At 35.2% G+C, this 16953-nt stretch overlaps 1 protein-coding gene across 1 annotated transcript in view; it reads right to left on the reverse strand.

Annotated features, from left to right (window-relative positions):
- LOC139121388 (uncharacterized) overlaps positions 1-16953 on the reverse strand; it is a 60596-nt gene that overhangs the window by 19761 nt on the left and 23882 nt on the right. The window contains exons 2-8 of the mRNA XM_070686218.1: positions 9774-9967; positions 8396-8512; positions 7661-7797; positions 6942-6998; positions 6590-6653; positions 4864-4908; positions 3350-3546 (exon numbers count right to left, since the gene is read on the reverse strand). Coding sequence (XP_070542319.1) covers positions 3350-3546; positions 4864-4908; positions 6590-6653; positions 6942-6998; positions 7661-7797; positions 8396-8512; positions 9774-9967 — 811 coding nt within the window. The remainder of the gene's footprint in view (positions 1-3349; positions 3547-4863; positions 4909-6589; positions 6654-6941; positions 6999-7660; positions 7798-8395; positions 8513-9773; positions 9968-16953) is intronic.

Raw genomic sequence — 16953 nt, forward strand, 5'->3', positions numbered from 1 at the left:
TCCTTGACTTCTGTCATTGTATTATCACTTTGTATAGCAAGTGTAATTGTCTTTGGTCAAGTCCTTCAAGCTATATATATATGCCAAACTGTGAAAGCTCATTAGCTATGTTCTAAAAAATCTAAACCGACTTTTGGTTATCATAGTTATTTCAATGTACAGAGCAAGTTTCGTCGATTTTGATCAAGTCAATCCAGAGATTTATCCCTAATTAGAAAAGTTCGCTTATATGCAAATTAGTAACTTGCTGGAGTAAAAATGCTAAATGACTGTCAAAATGTTTTAACTTTGTATCATTAATGTTCACTGCAAGTTTTGTCAACTTTAATAATGTCAATCCTGATATATCCCTCATTAGGAGAGTCAGTTCAATATGCAAATTAATAATAAGCTGAAGTAAAACTGCTTAGCGACTTTCAATACAGTTTTAGCTTAGTATCTTCAATGTCCATCACAAGTATTGTCAACTTTGGTCAAGGCGATTAAGATATATATCCCCAATTAATAAAGTTATGTAAATAAGCAAATTAGTAATAAATTTATCTAAAACTGCCAGAGCAACTTTCATGATTGTTCTATGATTCTATCTCAAATATACGTAGTCAGTTTCGTTGACTTTCATCATGCCGATCAAGATATATATCCCTAATTTTGAAAGTTCATTCCACATGCAAATTAGTGATTAGCTGAATTGAAAATGCGAAATTACTTTCAATATTGTTTCAATCTAGTATCATCAATGTACATAGCATGTTTGGCCAACTTTGATCAAGGTAGTCCAGGTATATATCCCTCATTAATAAAGTTCATTAAATATGCAAAGTAGGAATTCGTTGAATTGAAAATTCTTAATGACTATTAATGTGAAATCAAAATGTATGCAATGTATGTAGCAGGTTTCACAAACTTTGGTCAAGTCAAGTCAATTAAGATATATATCCCTTAATAGGAAATTTTATTGAATATGCAAATTAGGAATTGGCTGAAGTAAAATGTATCACGAATTTCAAAAATATTAAATAATAGTTTCTTCAATATACCTACCAAGTCTCGTCAATTTTGGTCAATTCAGATATATTCCTAATTAGGGAAGTTCACCAAGTATGCAAATTAGCAATTAACTTTCATGTCACCCCTTTATGTCTTTCATGGCGGATAAATCCTTGTGTGATCAACATTTGCAGCAAATCTAATCCAATTCTGTGCAGTCGTTCTCAATACATGTCAATTCTTTCTACAATCATTGATTATGCAAATGAGCATAATATATGCAAGCCACACCCACTAAAAAGTAATCAGTTCTTGTCATTCCCAAACAGAATCCAAGTACCAGATTTGATTCTGATCTGATCGCGCAAACAGACACACGGACATATAGACAGACAGGCATCGCTGAGACATAAAATAATCGCAATCATACCAATCCATAATCCAATAACACTAGGTCAAAATTTGTAAGACAATAGTTGTAAACATAGACACAAAACAGCACAGAACAGACAGTAAATAGACGGTACAAACAAAGTCAAATTCATGAAAGAAAGATATATGGACCTCTGGCCAAAAGACCAAGAAGTGATGTCAGGTGTTTCGAAAATAGTAAGCGCATCCTGCCCCACATGTGGCACCCCATATATCAATCTGTAAGTCAGATAGGTAGTGGTCACTAACTAAGGCCCAATGTCACCGATGCCATCAGTGATCATTTGTCGAAGAGAGATATTGTATTTATCTACCAGCTTGCGATACCTGCCAAAAAAGCGTTTGAATGTAGAGACAAGTCTTGCTCTGGTGTAACCTTGATTTAACAGTTGAAAGAGAGATGGCCATGTCTCTCTACAAAATCACCATATGAACTGCATGCTCTTGCATATCGTATAAGCTGGGAAATGTATACCCCATAAGCAGGTGAGAGTGGAATATTACTGATGAGGTGTGGAAAATTAATTATACTAAAGTTGAAATCATCTCTTGTCATATAGCCTAGTAGAAAGGTGACCATTTGAGTCAAATTCAAGTAAAATGTCCAGATATGAAGCAGAAGAGGCCGTTTCTGTAGTTTCTTTAATCTCCAATTCTGGAGGATAAATCATAGCGAGATATTTACTGAATTCAGAGTTATTCAATGAAATAACATCGTCTATGTATCTAAATGTTAGGTTGAAAGTACGAGCTACAGAGACCTTTTTCTGCTTGATAAGGTTCTGGATAAATTCTGCCTCGTATGAGAACAGAAATAGCTCAGACATAAACTCACGTGAGTGAACACATGAGCTAGAAATCAGGCCTCAGTGTGGAACTTTTAGTACAAGGCAAACAAAGCACCTACCATTTACCGGTATTTAAAATTCAAATCCCTTTTTTAACTGTATGGGTAAAGACAAAACGGTGAAATGAGCCCCCAATAGCGGTAGATCAAACCAGAAATGAACAAAAAATGCTCACGTTTTTCATTATATATTGCAGTTTTGTGTACATTTAAACTTTTGCCACATGTTTGCAATTTCATTCAAAGTGTTCATGATCAACATCATGAACAATGTTCACCACATCATTATCAGATATGCAAATTATAAATTACCTGACATGGAAACGCGAAATGACTTTCAATATTGTTTTACCTGGTATCATCAATGTACATAGCATGTTTCACCAACTTTGATCAAGAAAATCCCGGTGTATATCCCTAATTAGGAAAGTTCATATTATCTTCAATGTACATAGCAAGTTTCATGAACTTTGGTCTAGTAAATTCAGATAAATATCCCTAATTAGCGAAAGTCATTCAATATGCAAATTCGGAATTAGCGAAGTGAAAATGCTTAATGACTTTGAATATTGTTACATCATAGTATCTTCAATGTACATAGCAAGTTTCGTCAACTTTGGTCAAGTCAATTCAGATAAATGTTCCTAATCAGGAAAGTTCATTAACTATGCAAATTAGGAATTATATTTAATGTCACCCCTTCACACCTTTCACAGCTGATATGTGTTGATGTGAACAACATTTGTAGCTAATCTCATCAAATTGTGTGCCGTCGTTGTCAATGTATATCCGTTTTTTTCTAAAATCATTATTATGCAAATTCGCAAAAAAGTATGCAAACCACACCCACCAAAAACTAATCAGTTTTTGCCATTTGCTAACTGAATCTATGTATCAGATTTGATTCTTATCTGATGAGCCGTTTTTTGAGATATTGGACCAACAGACAGGCAGACAGTCAGATATCGCTGCGACATAAGCTCACTTGAGTGAACACGTGAGCTAAAAAGTATGGGAAAAATTTAAGAGTCTGAATATCTGTCCCCGAAGCACATTCTATCTTAATAGCCAATGACTTACTGGTATTTGTGCATCGTAGTAAATGGTTGAATTGTTGTTGAGGTTAATGAACACAATATAGTATTCTTCTACATTCTCTCTGTATTCTACTGGACAGAACCAGGAGATTGTCACTATATGTGATGAGTTGTCTTTCAAGTCGGTGCCGATTATGCTGTCAACGTTTACATCGTAAACTGGCTGTGCAGCGGGTTTACCTGACGAGTGACAAACCATCAAACGATATACGACAGGTCAGTAGAGCAATCAACAAACAAATGCATGACATTCAAGATACACTCAAGATAGAGCTAAATTGTTTACTGGAAAGATTTCTTTATTGACTTATTTATCTATTTATCTATTTATTTATTATTTCCCTACTTATTTGCCTTTTCAACTATGAATTTTATGATTGATTTTCTTTCGTTTATTAATTGTTTGTTATTGATTTTTTTATTTGTCATTTATTTTATTGACTAATTTGTTGCTTGTTTCATCATATTCAACAGTTTATTTCGCTAGAAATATAAATTTAGACTCACTCAAAAGCACATGGAAAAATAAAAACAGAAGAAATCGGTACAATTGCGAAATGAATGTTCTATAATTTAGCAAGTATTCAAGCGGGGGACCAAAATATATTCTTTTGAACAATCCAGTTGTGGCCCTAATATTTATACTATATGGATTATAAAAGGTTTACATCTGTGGATATGGACAGAAAAAGTTGTAGCAATAGTTGCAAACTATATTTCAAATTAAGTACAGATCAAAACTAGACAATGAGAAAAAATGATATGAGAGACAGTTCAAAAAACAACAAGATAACGTGACCAAAACACCCTACGACTTTTGGGGAAAAAGTAGTTTCAACAAGTGAGTAGCCAATCTTTCAACTGACGTTTGAAATGTTTTCTTTCACTTAATCTTTTATAAAATCTGAAAGTTTGTAGTTGCAGCATATTTCAAATTGTTTGACTCAAAGTAAGATTAAGTTTAAGGATATAGAAGTTTTCACCAGTTTTAAGACGTGTTGAATAACTACGAGGCATTGGATCGAGGTAACGATATACCGAATGTGAGAAATGACTATTTTTAAGATCAAAGATAAAAGTACAAGTATTAAATTCACATTGCTTATAGATATTGAGAATTCCCAGCTGCTGAAATAAAAGGATGGTATGAGTTCGAGCAGCAGAGAATGTAATATGGCGGACAATTTTTTTCTGTAAAATTTAGGATAGGTTGGAGTAAAGAGCTGAATCCCCAAGATCTTAATACAGGAACAAATATGAGGTAAAATCATGGATTTATGAATCAAAAGCAAAATTGCTTTTGGGACGATATGACGAAGTTTAGAAATAATTCCAACTATTGGGGCAATTAATTTCCTAATTTTATTAATATGAGCCTTTAATGTCAAATGTTTTACTGTTTGTTGCTTATAAATTTCCGTTAAACTATTGATAGCAATGTTTTCTCATCAAAATGATAAGATAACTATTTTAAAGCTTTCAGGCTAATATACTCACAGGGTTGTCGGCAGAGTTCATCGCCATATATTGTACCGCTGCAATCTGGAAACAGTAATAATAAAAAGTAGTCGTTATAAATTGACGGCAATACACTAAATGTAGGAAGTACTTTGAACAGCTCTTCAATCTACTGTGTTAATTAAAAACACTATTGAATTAATTTGGGATAATTGGATCTTGATATTTTCTAAATTTCTCAAAAGTGTTAGGTGCCTTATAGCTGAATGTTGCGATGTTACATATTACTCATAAAAACAAGTAGGTAACTTAAAAAGAAAAACAGATGAGCTTACATTTGCAGATTATATCGACATTACTTCACTATCCCAAATTAGTTCAAATTGTGTTTAAACTTTGTCATATTATGAATCGCCAAGTTAGAAATCCGTGATAAAGCTTACGCTTGAATGCCATAACATATTATCAGCAAACAATCACGTAAAAATTCCCCTAGTGTTGTGTAAACAATACACTAAACTGTGGTTGGCGGTTAGTAGCACCTAGGCAGTGAATAACTTAGACTTTTGCTCAAATTTTCCTCGATGAGATTTTCAGTCATTCTCTTACCAAATGGAGAACAAAAAAGGTTCAAAACTCGAAGTTTGAGACCAGAGAAACAAATTACTAATCAACTACTGATATTTTACATTCAAAATCCCTGTGTTAACTCCGAGGGAAAAATATTCTTTTGATTTTCGGAAAAGAACTGAGGCGACGAAAATCGTCCTTACTCAAAAAACACTTTAAAATGAGACCCAATAAGTTGTAGATCTGAAAAGAGTTATAAAAATTTGAGAGTCAAAATATCTGTCCTTAAAACGGTCATGAGACCTGCAGGCCTTGTGAAACTCTCCATTACCGGGCATAATGCATCGTGGAGATAGCTATGCGGACTATCAAAATTTTACTATCCGTTTCTGAATAACCACTTGTGTGTTCTAAAAGTAAGCAAGTTTTATCTGTCTTTATAGTGAAAATCCAACATCCTATTTTTTACAATACAGTTAACACAGGGATGGCGGCCGTTTTGAATTTTAAAAATCGAGGGTACTAGTTATTTATTTCTCCGGTACCAAAATTTGCACGAGACGCATGTTACCGTTGAAATGAACACTCTCACAATCATTCAAGATGTACTCCTCACCTGTACCCTCTCACAATGATTTACGAAGTAATTTCACAATTTTTGTCAATGCTGCTTTTTCCTCGAAAGTCTTGCGAGAATAATGGTCATGATATAATAACAATCTTCTTCGTGTAACACAAATAATGAATAATTATCACGGAATTATTTGATATGAAACAAGAAGAACGGGGTTTGAGTATTACTGACATGACTAGTGAGTAAGATTCATTCAAAAAATGAACATTGAATAAAAACATAATCTCCACTTAATATTGACAGATTGTTTGCCAGGTCTAACGATTTATACTCCCTCTGAGTATGTGAAGACAGAAAATGACAGACCGAGTATAATTCGTTATACATCAATTAGAGAGAGGGAGTTATTACCTTGATGGATGTCAAGTTAAGATTGCCTTTTAAGAATGGTGTTGTTCAAAGTCAAGTTAACTCTGTGGTTCTAAAAGCAGGTTTGTGTCGAGTAATCGCACCATCATTTTTAAGTGTTAGATTTCCGTTTTCTATTGCTCCACGACTTCATCACTCCACTATCAGTAGATAAAGCTATTGCAATGACAACTTTGTATTATGAGTACTCACTAGGTGATATTTCTTCTCTGCAATCTTGCCAAAAGATTTCATCTCCATGATACAATAGGCCGATCTTTGAAAAATACAAAAATACATGTTCTTACCATATAACGTACACACATCTATACAGAGCATTATATATATATATATATATATATATATATATATATATATATATATATATATATATATATATATATATATGTGTGTGTGTGTCTGTGTGTGTGTCAACATTATCATTATAGTGAAGTTACTAGCAGCCATATGCAATTCATCCTTCGCCGTCAGGTACATCGATTCGCATTACAACCTCTCTTGTATAACAAAGGCACAGAGTAGAGCAGTTATTACAAGTACTTACCCAAAGATAGTATGAGGTATTAAACTGCACGCCTTTAAATATCGCTGAGTTTGATTTCTGTAAGAAATTATTTCAACGCTCTTTAATAAGATATAAATTGTTTTGAAAAAAAAAAATATATATATATATATATATATATATATATATATATATATATATATATATATTTAATTACTTCAAGTACAAAGTTATTATATATGTTGCGTAACTTTCATGCATCTAGCAATTCTTAGACTGAGTATTGCTAGAAGCATGATACTTAAGTAACGGATATGATTACTTTGTTTTTGAAGTAGTTTTTGCTATTGTTTATAACACTCTGTTTTTAGCATCTATCACTGTAATTTCCCATCAGGAAATCTGCATACTGAGAGAGAGAGAGAGAGAGAGAGAGAGAGAGAGAGAGAGAGAGAGAGAGATGTGTATAGCCTTTTCCTTATATCGATTACTTTTCACAGTGAAGTTGTCATAGTCGATTTATTCTAAATAAAATACATATTAAGTCAAGATATTGAAGAGTTGTTCTAAACATAGCTTTGTCAATACCAGCGAATTTCTAAAATTTGAAAAAAAATACACCAGGTACACAGATCAGGTATAAATTGGGACAGGACAAGTTGGCAAAATTTCAGCAAAGTTTTGAGCTAATGTACGATTGTCTCAGTGGAAGGAACTTATAGTGGATGTATATTGCATAGAGACAGTCAATTGTCACTCACGGTAACCACATCTGTAGCCAGTAAAGTAACTGAATTGTCCATTTGATCACATGACAACCATCTCGAGAGCGGGTTAGTATTTGTTCCAGTTGGCCCGCATGAAGTAATGGGAGCAAATCTCACAAGGGCTGCCATATCTACCGTGTAAATAAGCAATGTATTCAATCCATAATAAAAAAATAAAAATACAAAGAAATCCACACCAGCAAAAAGTTAGGATCTATAACAGACTGGATTTGGTCACTAATACAATTATTCTCCTGTGCGGAAAGTAGGGTACGTAAAGTGTTTACATGTGATGACCACCCGAAGCGTTCACGGAGAAACTTGCATTGTCAGTTATACAGCCCCACCAGACCCCTTGCCGTTTACTTTTTTGTATTCAGTTCTGTTTGTACAAACGGATAAAACAGTGTTAACTCGTGAATGTCGAATTACAGTACAGAGTGCATGTTCAATTTTTTGCATGTTTCAATATTTTAATCGAAAATTAACGATAGTCGCTAGTACAGATACCGTTTGGATCTCCTAATCGCATCTTGGTAATGTTATACCCGGGTACATATTTACAAGACCAGTATTAAGTGGTAGCCAAATATTTATTTGAATGGGTAGTGATGAGGCAGCAACTGCTGAATGAGACATTCATGCGAAACATTAATATGTATTTATGCACATTTATCTATAGTAACCTATTAAGAAGTCATGAGAGATAATGCAGAAGATTTGACTCACATGACTCCATAACAACATTGAGACGCCAAGAAACTCTGGCATTCATCCACGTCCGGTTAAATGACGGAATCCAATGAATCCGAATTGAACTAACGTCAAGCACCGCCACTTCTGAAGCTAATGAACAGACATGGTAAACAGATGTCTTATTGTCTTTATCAAGGGAGTTCTTTTGTTAAAGCCATTACATTCACTATACGCTCGTAAGTATCAGCAAACAAGATAAAGTGATATCCCATGTTTATCTACACACTGTTAATTTTGCCAACGTACGCATGAATTATACCAGTTTCTAACACTATTTGGTATTTTGTCATTCGATCGGTCAAGATCGTTATCATAACTGGGCCGGTTATCATTGTCTGTATCCAATTTACACCGTCATATTTATTTCAAAATTGTCGTACCATACACGTAACGATTGTGAAAACTACAAACACAAACTTAAGGGGAAAATCACAAAAAAACTGCTTGCTCAGTCAATAAGATGACATACGAAGATACATCTCGATTAGACCTGTAGCCATTCAAAACGTTTAAGCAAATTCAAATGAAAATGTTTAGAGCGGAATTAACCATAGGATAGTCAGTATGGCCAAATGTATGCTATAGAAGACTTTGACGTTAGGGTTTTCACGTTACACGCATATGCGTATTAACATCAGATACATGGCACTTATACTCGCGCGAGGAACTTTTATCAAACATGATAACCTATCGAACGGTCATTTTCTTAGATTCATCGTGCGCTTAAAGGTATACTGTAACCTGTTCCAATTTTGCCACAGTTACCATGGAAAGAGAAAATCTAACCAATCACAGATTTTAAGCGGGCCGGCCGCTTTTTATAAAGAGCGCCCTCACATGGGCATTTTGAATACCAAGGAACGCCCCTTTGACCATATATGGGCATATTTAGATTACAGGTGACTGTATACCTTTAAGTCGACGTACGATATCCAGGTTACGAAATCATGTACACAATACCTGAAAGAAACTAACTGGATTCAACTCATTTCATTTCCCGTATGTCAAATTATTCGATGTTTTGGTGCGTTTTTAGACAGAGCATGCCATTCAACTAATTACACAATCAGATATATTTAACTGTCTTTAAGATTAAAATTTCTACTTTAGGACACCGCGATGCACCTTCGCGACTTAGTACCGATTAAGGGGTTGTTGAAACAGATTTTCCTACACAATGCAAGCTACAAACACACTGAACTTCTCTTTCAAGGTATAAATTTAACACAGTATAAAATCAAGGGAATTCATTGACCAGAAATGCTGACAAAAGTGCGTGCAACATGCAGACACGCGCACATGCAAATAATGGCGGGAATGTTTGTTGCAATGGAGTTAAATTGATACTTACAACTGTCGATGTCGATGTCGAAGGAGGTCAAGTCACTCCATGAGTCATCTTGCATAGATGTTACCGGGTTACTGAAAAGGGCTACGACGATTAACGACATTATCTTCATAATGGAAAATTCTACAAATTTAATGTTTCGTTGCTTGATAGTGTGATACCCTCGGTTACTCTGTGTGCTTTCCTTTTTTTTTACCCTGAAATTAGTTAGAAAAAAAAGTCGTACTGCAACTCCTGATTTTGCAAGGGCTGAAATTTAAATAATTGTCTGATTTGTAAGGCAGCAAGGAAACAATAGATCAAAGTAAAAGTGTACGACATTTATTATAGCATACATCAACCACCGTGCCGATGTAATTTCCCACGCACAAACAGCAAACATTATCGTCTAAGGCAAGCAAGCCTCGATTGGAGCCCGACAAGACTTAGTGAACGGTACTGATTTCAGCCCTTCGGTTCTGAGCAAGATGTTGAATTAGTGGCTGCCTGCTCTCTACTTTGGAAAGTTTAGGGTGATCCACTTACTAAGCCAACTTTGATGAAATATATATTTCTCTTTTTCACTGACGTGCAGATTGAAATATCATTACACATAATATGCCATCAGAATATTTTCAGGTCTATGGCAAGACTAAAAACAAGAATTCCCATTCGCCTCAATATCAAGCCTCTTTTGAACGAAATTCTAGAATATTTAATTTGATTTTCGTGGGATTTTTCCGCGGTTAAGGAATCAAACTGTTAGTGCATTTTGTTAATCGATTTCAATCATTGCTTCTTCGAACTATTTGAATATAAATATTAAGTATGGAATATGATTTTTTTAATACAATAGTAAAAGTATTGCTTTACCAATCGACTAAGTTTGTGTGCGACGTGTGATAATGAGTGTACGGGCGTGAGTGCTTCTGAACTTTACAACGTGTTTTGGGGTCACAGTCAGAAAAATTGTATTAACTATAAGCTCGGTTATTGAACCACTCTTTTTTGAGAGTAGGGATTTGGCCGAGCGGCTCTGTCTGTTGCTTCTCTGCTAGGTGACTGGATACCGTTTGTTGTGAGTTCGAACCCGATTGGAAACACCGCATTACGAAGGGAAGTCCTTCAACAACAGTCTCTGTAATCCAAAACGTAGCAATAATGCCAATTACATGAAAATCGAGCACTCTTGGCATGAAGTTATTGGTTCCTTTACCTATAGTTCTGATTTTGGAGGACAACATGCTGGTATATGCATTGAAAGCCCAATACTATAGTCTGTTATCGGCCACAATATGACATTTTTACTCTGTGAACGGATAAGGCGACCGAACAAATCACAATTGACCTACAGCAGCCTAATAAAACGACCCTTTGCACCGAAATTCCTCTGACCACATGCACTCAAGTAGCGGTTGCCGACCTTACTGATACTATGTCTTAATTACACAAGCCATTAAAATTCCGTCCTGCCTTCTCGTCCAGATATCGTTTCTGTGTAGTTGAAAAGCAGGAATCAAAATATTGATAATGCTTTTTCATGAGGTTCACCGACCTACATCACCTACGACCTGTACAGTACTTGCTGGCAACACACCGAATCTCGTGAGAACGTTACGTGTTCACGCGTCGTTTAAGTAACTGAACATGGAACACAAAACGGTCGTCGTTGATTGTACACTGGTGTTAACCTTATTGAAGATAGACAGAAGCTGCGATTAAAGTGCAAGTAGCCACAAGTTGCATGTTGCTTTCTTTTCCACGGGGTTATCTAGTTGATGCCAAACAAATGTTACTGTTTCAGATAAGGAACAGGCAAGCATTATTAATCATGTCTGTCTAGAATTTAGACGAGTGCTGACCTAGATCAAATTCGAAATGGCCTCTTGTTGCTGCATTGTATCATTGAACATTTTCCCACATATTTACATCACTATAAACATGAAAAAATCAGAAATGATTTGACGAAGTTGGAATTGTAGATTAAGACTTGGGGGGATACGTCACTATTTCGTAAGGAACGAAAGAGATTGTAACGATGGAGTGCCTGTTGTGAAGTTTTGCTCAAAACCGATGGTTCCATTGGTTAAAGTTGCCATATCTTTTGCTACTTTACGGTTACTCATTCACTTGGTTCTCCTCTACAATAACTGAGGTTGAGGGCAAAAGTGATCACTGACGTGCACAGTTTGTTAATATGTTTTGAAAAATGTATTCTCGACCTGAATAAACGGTAAAAATGTCTGGTCGATGATACTTACCAATTCGACTTCAAAGGTTATCAGACTGTCTCGAGTGTCTTGCCAAATAAGCTTGCGTTGTTCAATTTTTAGGCTGACTTCACCAAATTAAACAGAAAAATTACTCTTGCAGTCATCACGTCTCAGCCAGAACAAATAGAACAGCAGCATGCCAAATGTAGTCCATACACTTCAAACATACCAATCTATACTGTAAAGTTGTCTAGGATTCGCTAGATTGAGACTTGTTTTGATTAAAGTCACGTGATTTTTATCATTTATCAAAGTAGAGTGGTGTTAAATGTCATATGTAGGAATTTCGTCCGGTACAGCCCGCCAGAGATTGGCGACAGCATGTCGTCGACATGATTATATTCGGCAAGGTGAACCAAATATTCTCAATCTATCAAAACTACAACTACATATGATATTGAAGTACAATGGCTGCATTTAAATGGGCTTTAGTATGTTTATAACTTGCTGTTCACTTTCGGTTTTTTTTTTTACTTTCCTACGAATTCACGCTTACAGGCTCGAATCCCTTCCCAGCACTGGTCGCAGATTCAAAACACCCCCATGTACCACAGACGCGATAAAACTACATTCAAATCTATTGAAACAACTGTATAAAAATAACACTTTCGTTGTACCCAGGAAAGAAAGTTCATTACGGCCAGAAACACATCAACGCCTTGAGAGTGTACCAATACCATTGATTGGACTATCTTTAAACATTTAATATTAATTGAAAGTCTCGAAGGACCGAACAATCTCAAAGGGGTGAAGATCATTTCTTTTGTAGCGGTCGAAATATTATAGGGGGAAACCATTGTATTTCGGATGGAGTGGATGATTTCTGGGAAATAATTGGCAAGGATGAAAAAAGTAATTTGATCCTGCAATGGCTTCAGAAAAACGTTGATAAAACAGAAATAAAAAGGAATTGTTGCCAATGTGTTGAAATCAGTAAACCGGGAATTCTGATTGTCCAATATTCTTTGGAGGCACGCCGTCTACCACGACGATGTTTTCAGTATATATTTGTCAGCAAGTCCTATTTTATAGCATTTATGATAAAATTCTGATTTAAATTCATTGCAAAATATGCCTTCGTTATATGACAGACTCTTGAAAACTTATTTCAGAATTTATTTGTAATAAGCATTATTTAAATAGTAAATTAAATAGTATTTAAATTAAGGGGGCTATTTGACTGGTTCTGTAAAGTGTAAGCGGCAAATATTTCAGACATGTGATAGGATTCAATGTCATTATATTAATCTCTAAATATATTTCTGTGTTTATATTCGAAAACTCCCAAACAAACAAGCATTTCCTACAAATTAAAATACAACAAATGGAATGAAACACGAATACAAGTTATGATTTAATAGGCCTTTCCTGAGAACACTTAGAAATGAGATCAAGATGAAAAACAGCTGTACGAATACGGATTGAACAATCACTATACTGGCTATTTAATAGTACAGATATGAATAAGCGACACGTAGGTAGAATTATGAACCACATATTAAAAACTAGTAACGAGAAAAAATGCATGGCTTCCACATACGGAAAAATAATTTAATGCAAGACAGATAATAGAAATATAACCTTTAAAAGTGACGAGAAAAAACAGATGTGAACTGATATGCTCCTGTCTTTCAGAATATATTGCAGTTGTCTATTTTCATTGAAACTTTTGCCACAAGTTTGCAACTCCATTGAAGCTGTTACGATCAACATCATGAACAATGTTCATCACAGATTAATTCCAAAGGTCATTAAGTATACAAATATGTAATAAGCTGAAATAAAAATCTAAATTTCTTTGACTTCTGTAATTGTATCGCCACTTTATATGACAAGTATAATTGCCTTTGGTCAAGTCCTTGAAGCTAAATATGCCAAACTGTGAAAGCTCATTAGATATGCAAATTATAAATAAGCTGATATGAAATTGCAAAATATTTTTCAATACATAATTGTGTGCACGTGACCGAGAACGCCGATACTGATGACATCATCGAGCTTGCAACATTCTTGGGGCCATGCCATGCCACGCCACGCCGCGCACTGCCCCGGTAATCGTCCACACGGTCGCTGGCTGGATGACCTGGGAATGATTTTATTTTGTTCTTCTCTGTTCAAATACGTACTGCTACTGTGTTTCAGAGGATACAGAACTTTGGGAGAGGAGGCTAACACTCTATTCTGGTACAGTGTGTGCGTTATACTTGGATTAACTGCAGTTTGCAGTGGCCGATGCACACCCTGCAGTATAGGTCGCTCAGGAACTGTATGTAAAATCAAGACGACGCTACATACACTTAGGGAGCGTTCAGTTATTATGGCCGGGGATGGGCCGGCAAATTCTTCCTGCGCATCAGTCAAAATAAGTGAAACCCCCCTACCCATTGTACCAAAAAATTGATGACCCCCCTTTCAAGATGACAAAAATTCCATGACCCCCCCCCCCCCCACATTGCTTGAGTAAATTAGCTGCACACACAAACACCTCAGGGGTATGGAGCGATAGAATCCCCCCAAAAAAGAGCTTAGATTTTTTCAAATGACCTTCCTTACAAACTCAAAAGGTGTTAATGCTCAGATTTCCCATTCTGACTTGTTATAATTTTGATATTACCCCTCAAAGGGGTTGGACAGAAATTACTGGTGGATCGCAATATTTTTGCGCAAGCGTGTGTTTACATATTTTGATATTTGGATTTAATTAAAAATCAGCTGTTGATAATGTTAATTCACTATACATGGTAGATATATATTTTCTCATACATGTATGAGGAATCTATGTAATACTTTCTCAATGCAAAACTATATCTATGCATTTATAGATATTTGATAATTTACATAAATGTACTTAATTGAAATAGGGTTGTTACAACTGGCATGTGGACAAAAAGTTTGACCTTAGAATTTCACCAAAAATGTTCATCCACTATACATGGGAGTCAATGATAAAATTGTTAATAATTTTTTTCCAATCAAAAACTTGGTATACTCGTGCATATACAGTTCAATAATTAACATAATTGTACTTGATTAGAATATGATGGTTAAAGGTGCATATTATGTGTACAAGAAATCTGATTATGGAATTTCACTGAAAATGTTCATCCACTATACATTGGGAGTCTATGGGGAAAGTATGAATACTTTTTTTCCAATACAAAAATAGATAAACCCATGTATTTATGTACTCTCGATTATTGATATCAATGTACTTGATTAGATTAGGGTGGTAACAAATGGATGTGTTCGCCAGAAATTGGATTTTGGAACTATACCAAAATGTAGATTCACTGTACATGGGAGTCTATGAGGAAAATATGAATTTTTTTCCAATACAAAACTATCAAAATCTGTGTATTTATAGACATTTGATAATTCATTTTAAAGTACTTAGTTAGCCTAGGATGGTTAAGGTTGATATGTGTGCAAGAAATTAGATTTTGGAATTTCACCGAAATGCTGATTCACTATACACTGGAGTCTATGAGAAAACTAAGAATATTTTTTTTACAATGCTAAACTAAATTAATTTGTGCTTTTATAGGTGTTTGATAATTGATACAAATATACTTGATTCAAATAGGGTATTTAAAAGTTCAGATGTGGACAACAATTATGATATTGGAATTTCACCTAAAAGTATTATTTAACTTTTCGTGGTACTAGTAGTCTCAGTACAGGTAACTGTTAAATAATTTCCCTGACAAAACTTGCTATATCTCTAATATGTAAGTAATAGGAATTGTTCATTGCCCTCAGTGCAGTGAGCTTGATTTACAATAAGACAAGCCTCAGAGTTGTCAAGTCAAGATGTTCATGTGACAGATAATTATACTTTTGTTAAGATTTACAAATGAATAACTTCAGAGAATGAAATCATGCAACGAATCATTTTTATCTCCCAGAATATTTCTGAACACTGAAACTGCTTTTTGACAGGACGGATACTTATGAAAATTAAGTGACCCCCCTCTGAGCTGTTTGAAAAATACATGACCCCCCCCCCTTTGCAGTTTTCAAATTTGAGGTGACCCCCCCCCCCCGGATTTTGCCGGCCCACCCCCAGCCATAATAACTGAACGCTCCCTTAGCTCACTTCTGTAGGCAAATAACTGAGTAACTTGAAGTATTAAATAAAATTCAGCTGATTGTCGCTTTAGCGGCAAGGTGATTGCGAAATCGAAGCAACATATTTTGGCAAGATGATGCAGACTATCGAATGCAGTGAACGCGCGCGATGGCCTTTGGCAGCAAGTAAGGAAACTTCAGTATTTACGACCTTGGGTCATTCAAATTTGAAAGCTACAAGGGGGTGCTAAAAATGTTTTTTCTCTGTCTTACTTTTGTCCTCAATGACATAATGATTATTTGATAATATATATTTTACGCTGATACATGTTAAATAAAAAGCAAATAAATGCTTTAACAGAACAATAAATATGAACTACATGAAACAAGGCAAAAAACTGCAAGTAGCGGCCACTACCAGCAATACTTATAGAAGACAGTGATGATGAGAATGGTATCGTTGTTCATGTACTCAATGGCACCAGCGACAGTGGAGATGAGGATCGGCCGTGGTGATGATGATGTCACACAGTAGTTTTCTACAGTCGTTACCCGAGGTGGAAGGAGACGCTGGGTCATGAAGAAATGTTCTCAACAGATATCATTATTAGTGCATAGGATCTAGGACAAAACTGAACTGTTGTTAATTCATCCATTGTATTATCACAGAAATGTATATTTTAATTGACTTGAGTTCAACAACCATTTGGACATCTAACAATACCATAATGAAATGCTACCCATCCAAATTAAACAATACTATATGGTCGGAGACTGGTTATTAGGTGAGCTTTTATATCTACATTGTGTTACATCGACTCAGGTTAGCCTAAGTTTTTGTGTTAGAGAGAGAGTTACTCAAA

Source organism: Ptychodera flava, chromosome 21 (assembly GCF_041260155.1).
Source record: "Ptychodera flava strain L36383 chromosome 21, AS_Pfla_20210202, whole genome shotgun sequence".
In the NCBI taxonomy this organism is placed as follows: domain Eukaryota; kingdom Metazoa; phylum Hemichordata; class Enteropneusta; family Ptychoderidae; genus Ptychodera; species Ptychodera flava.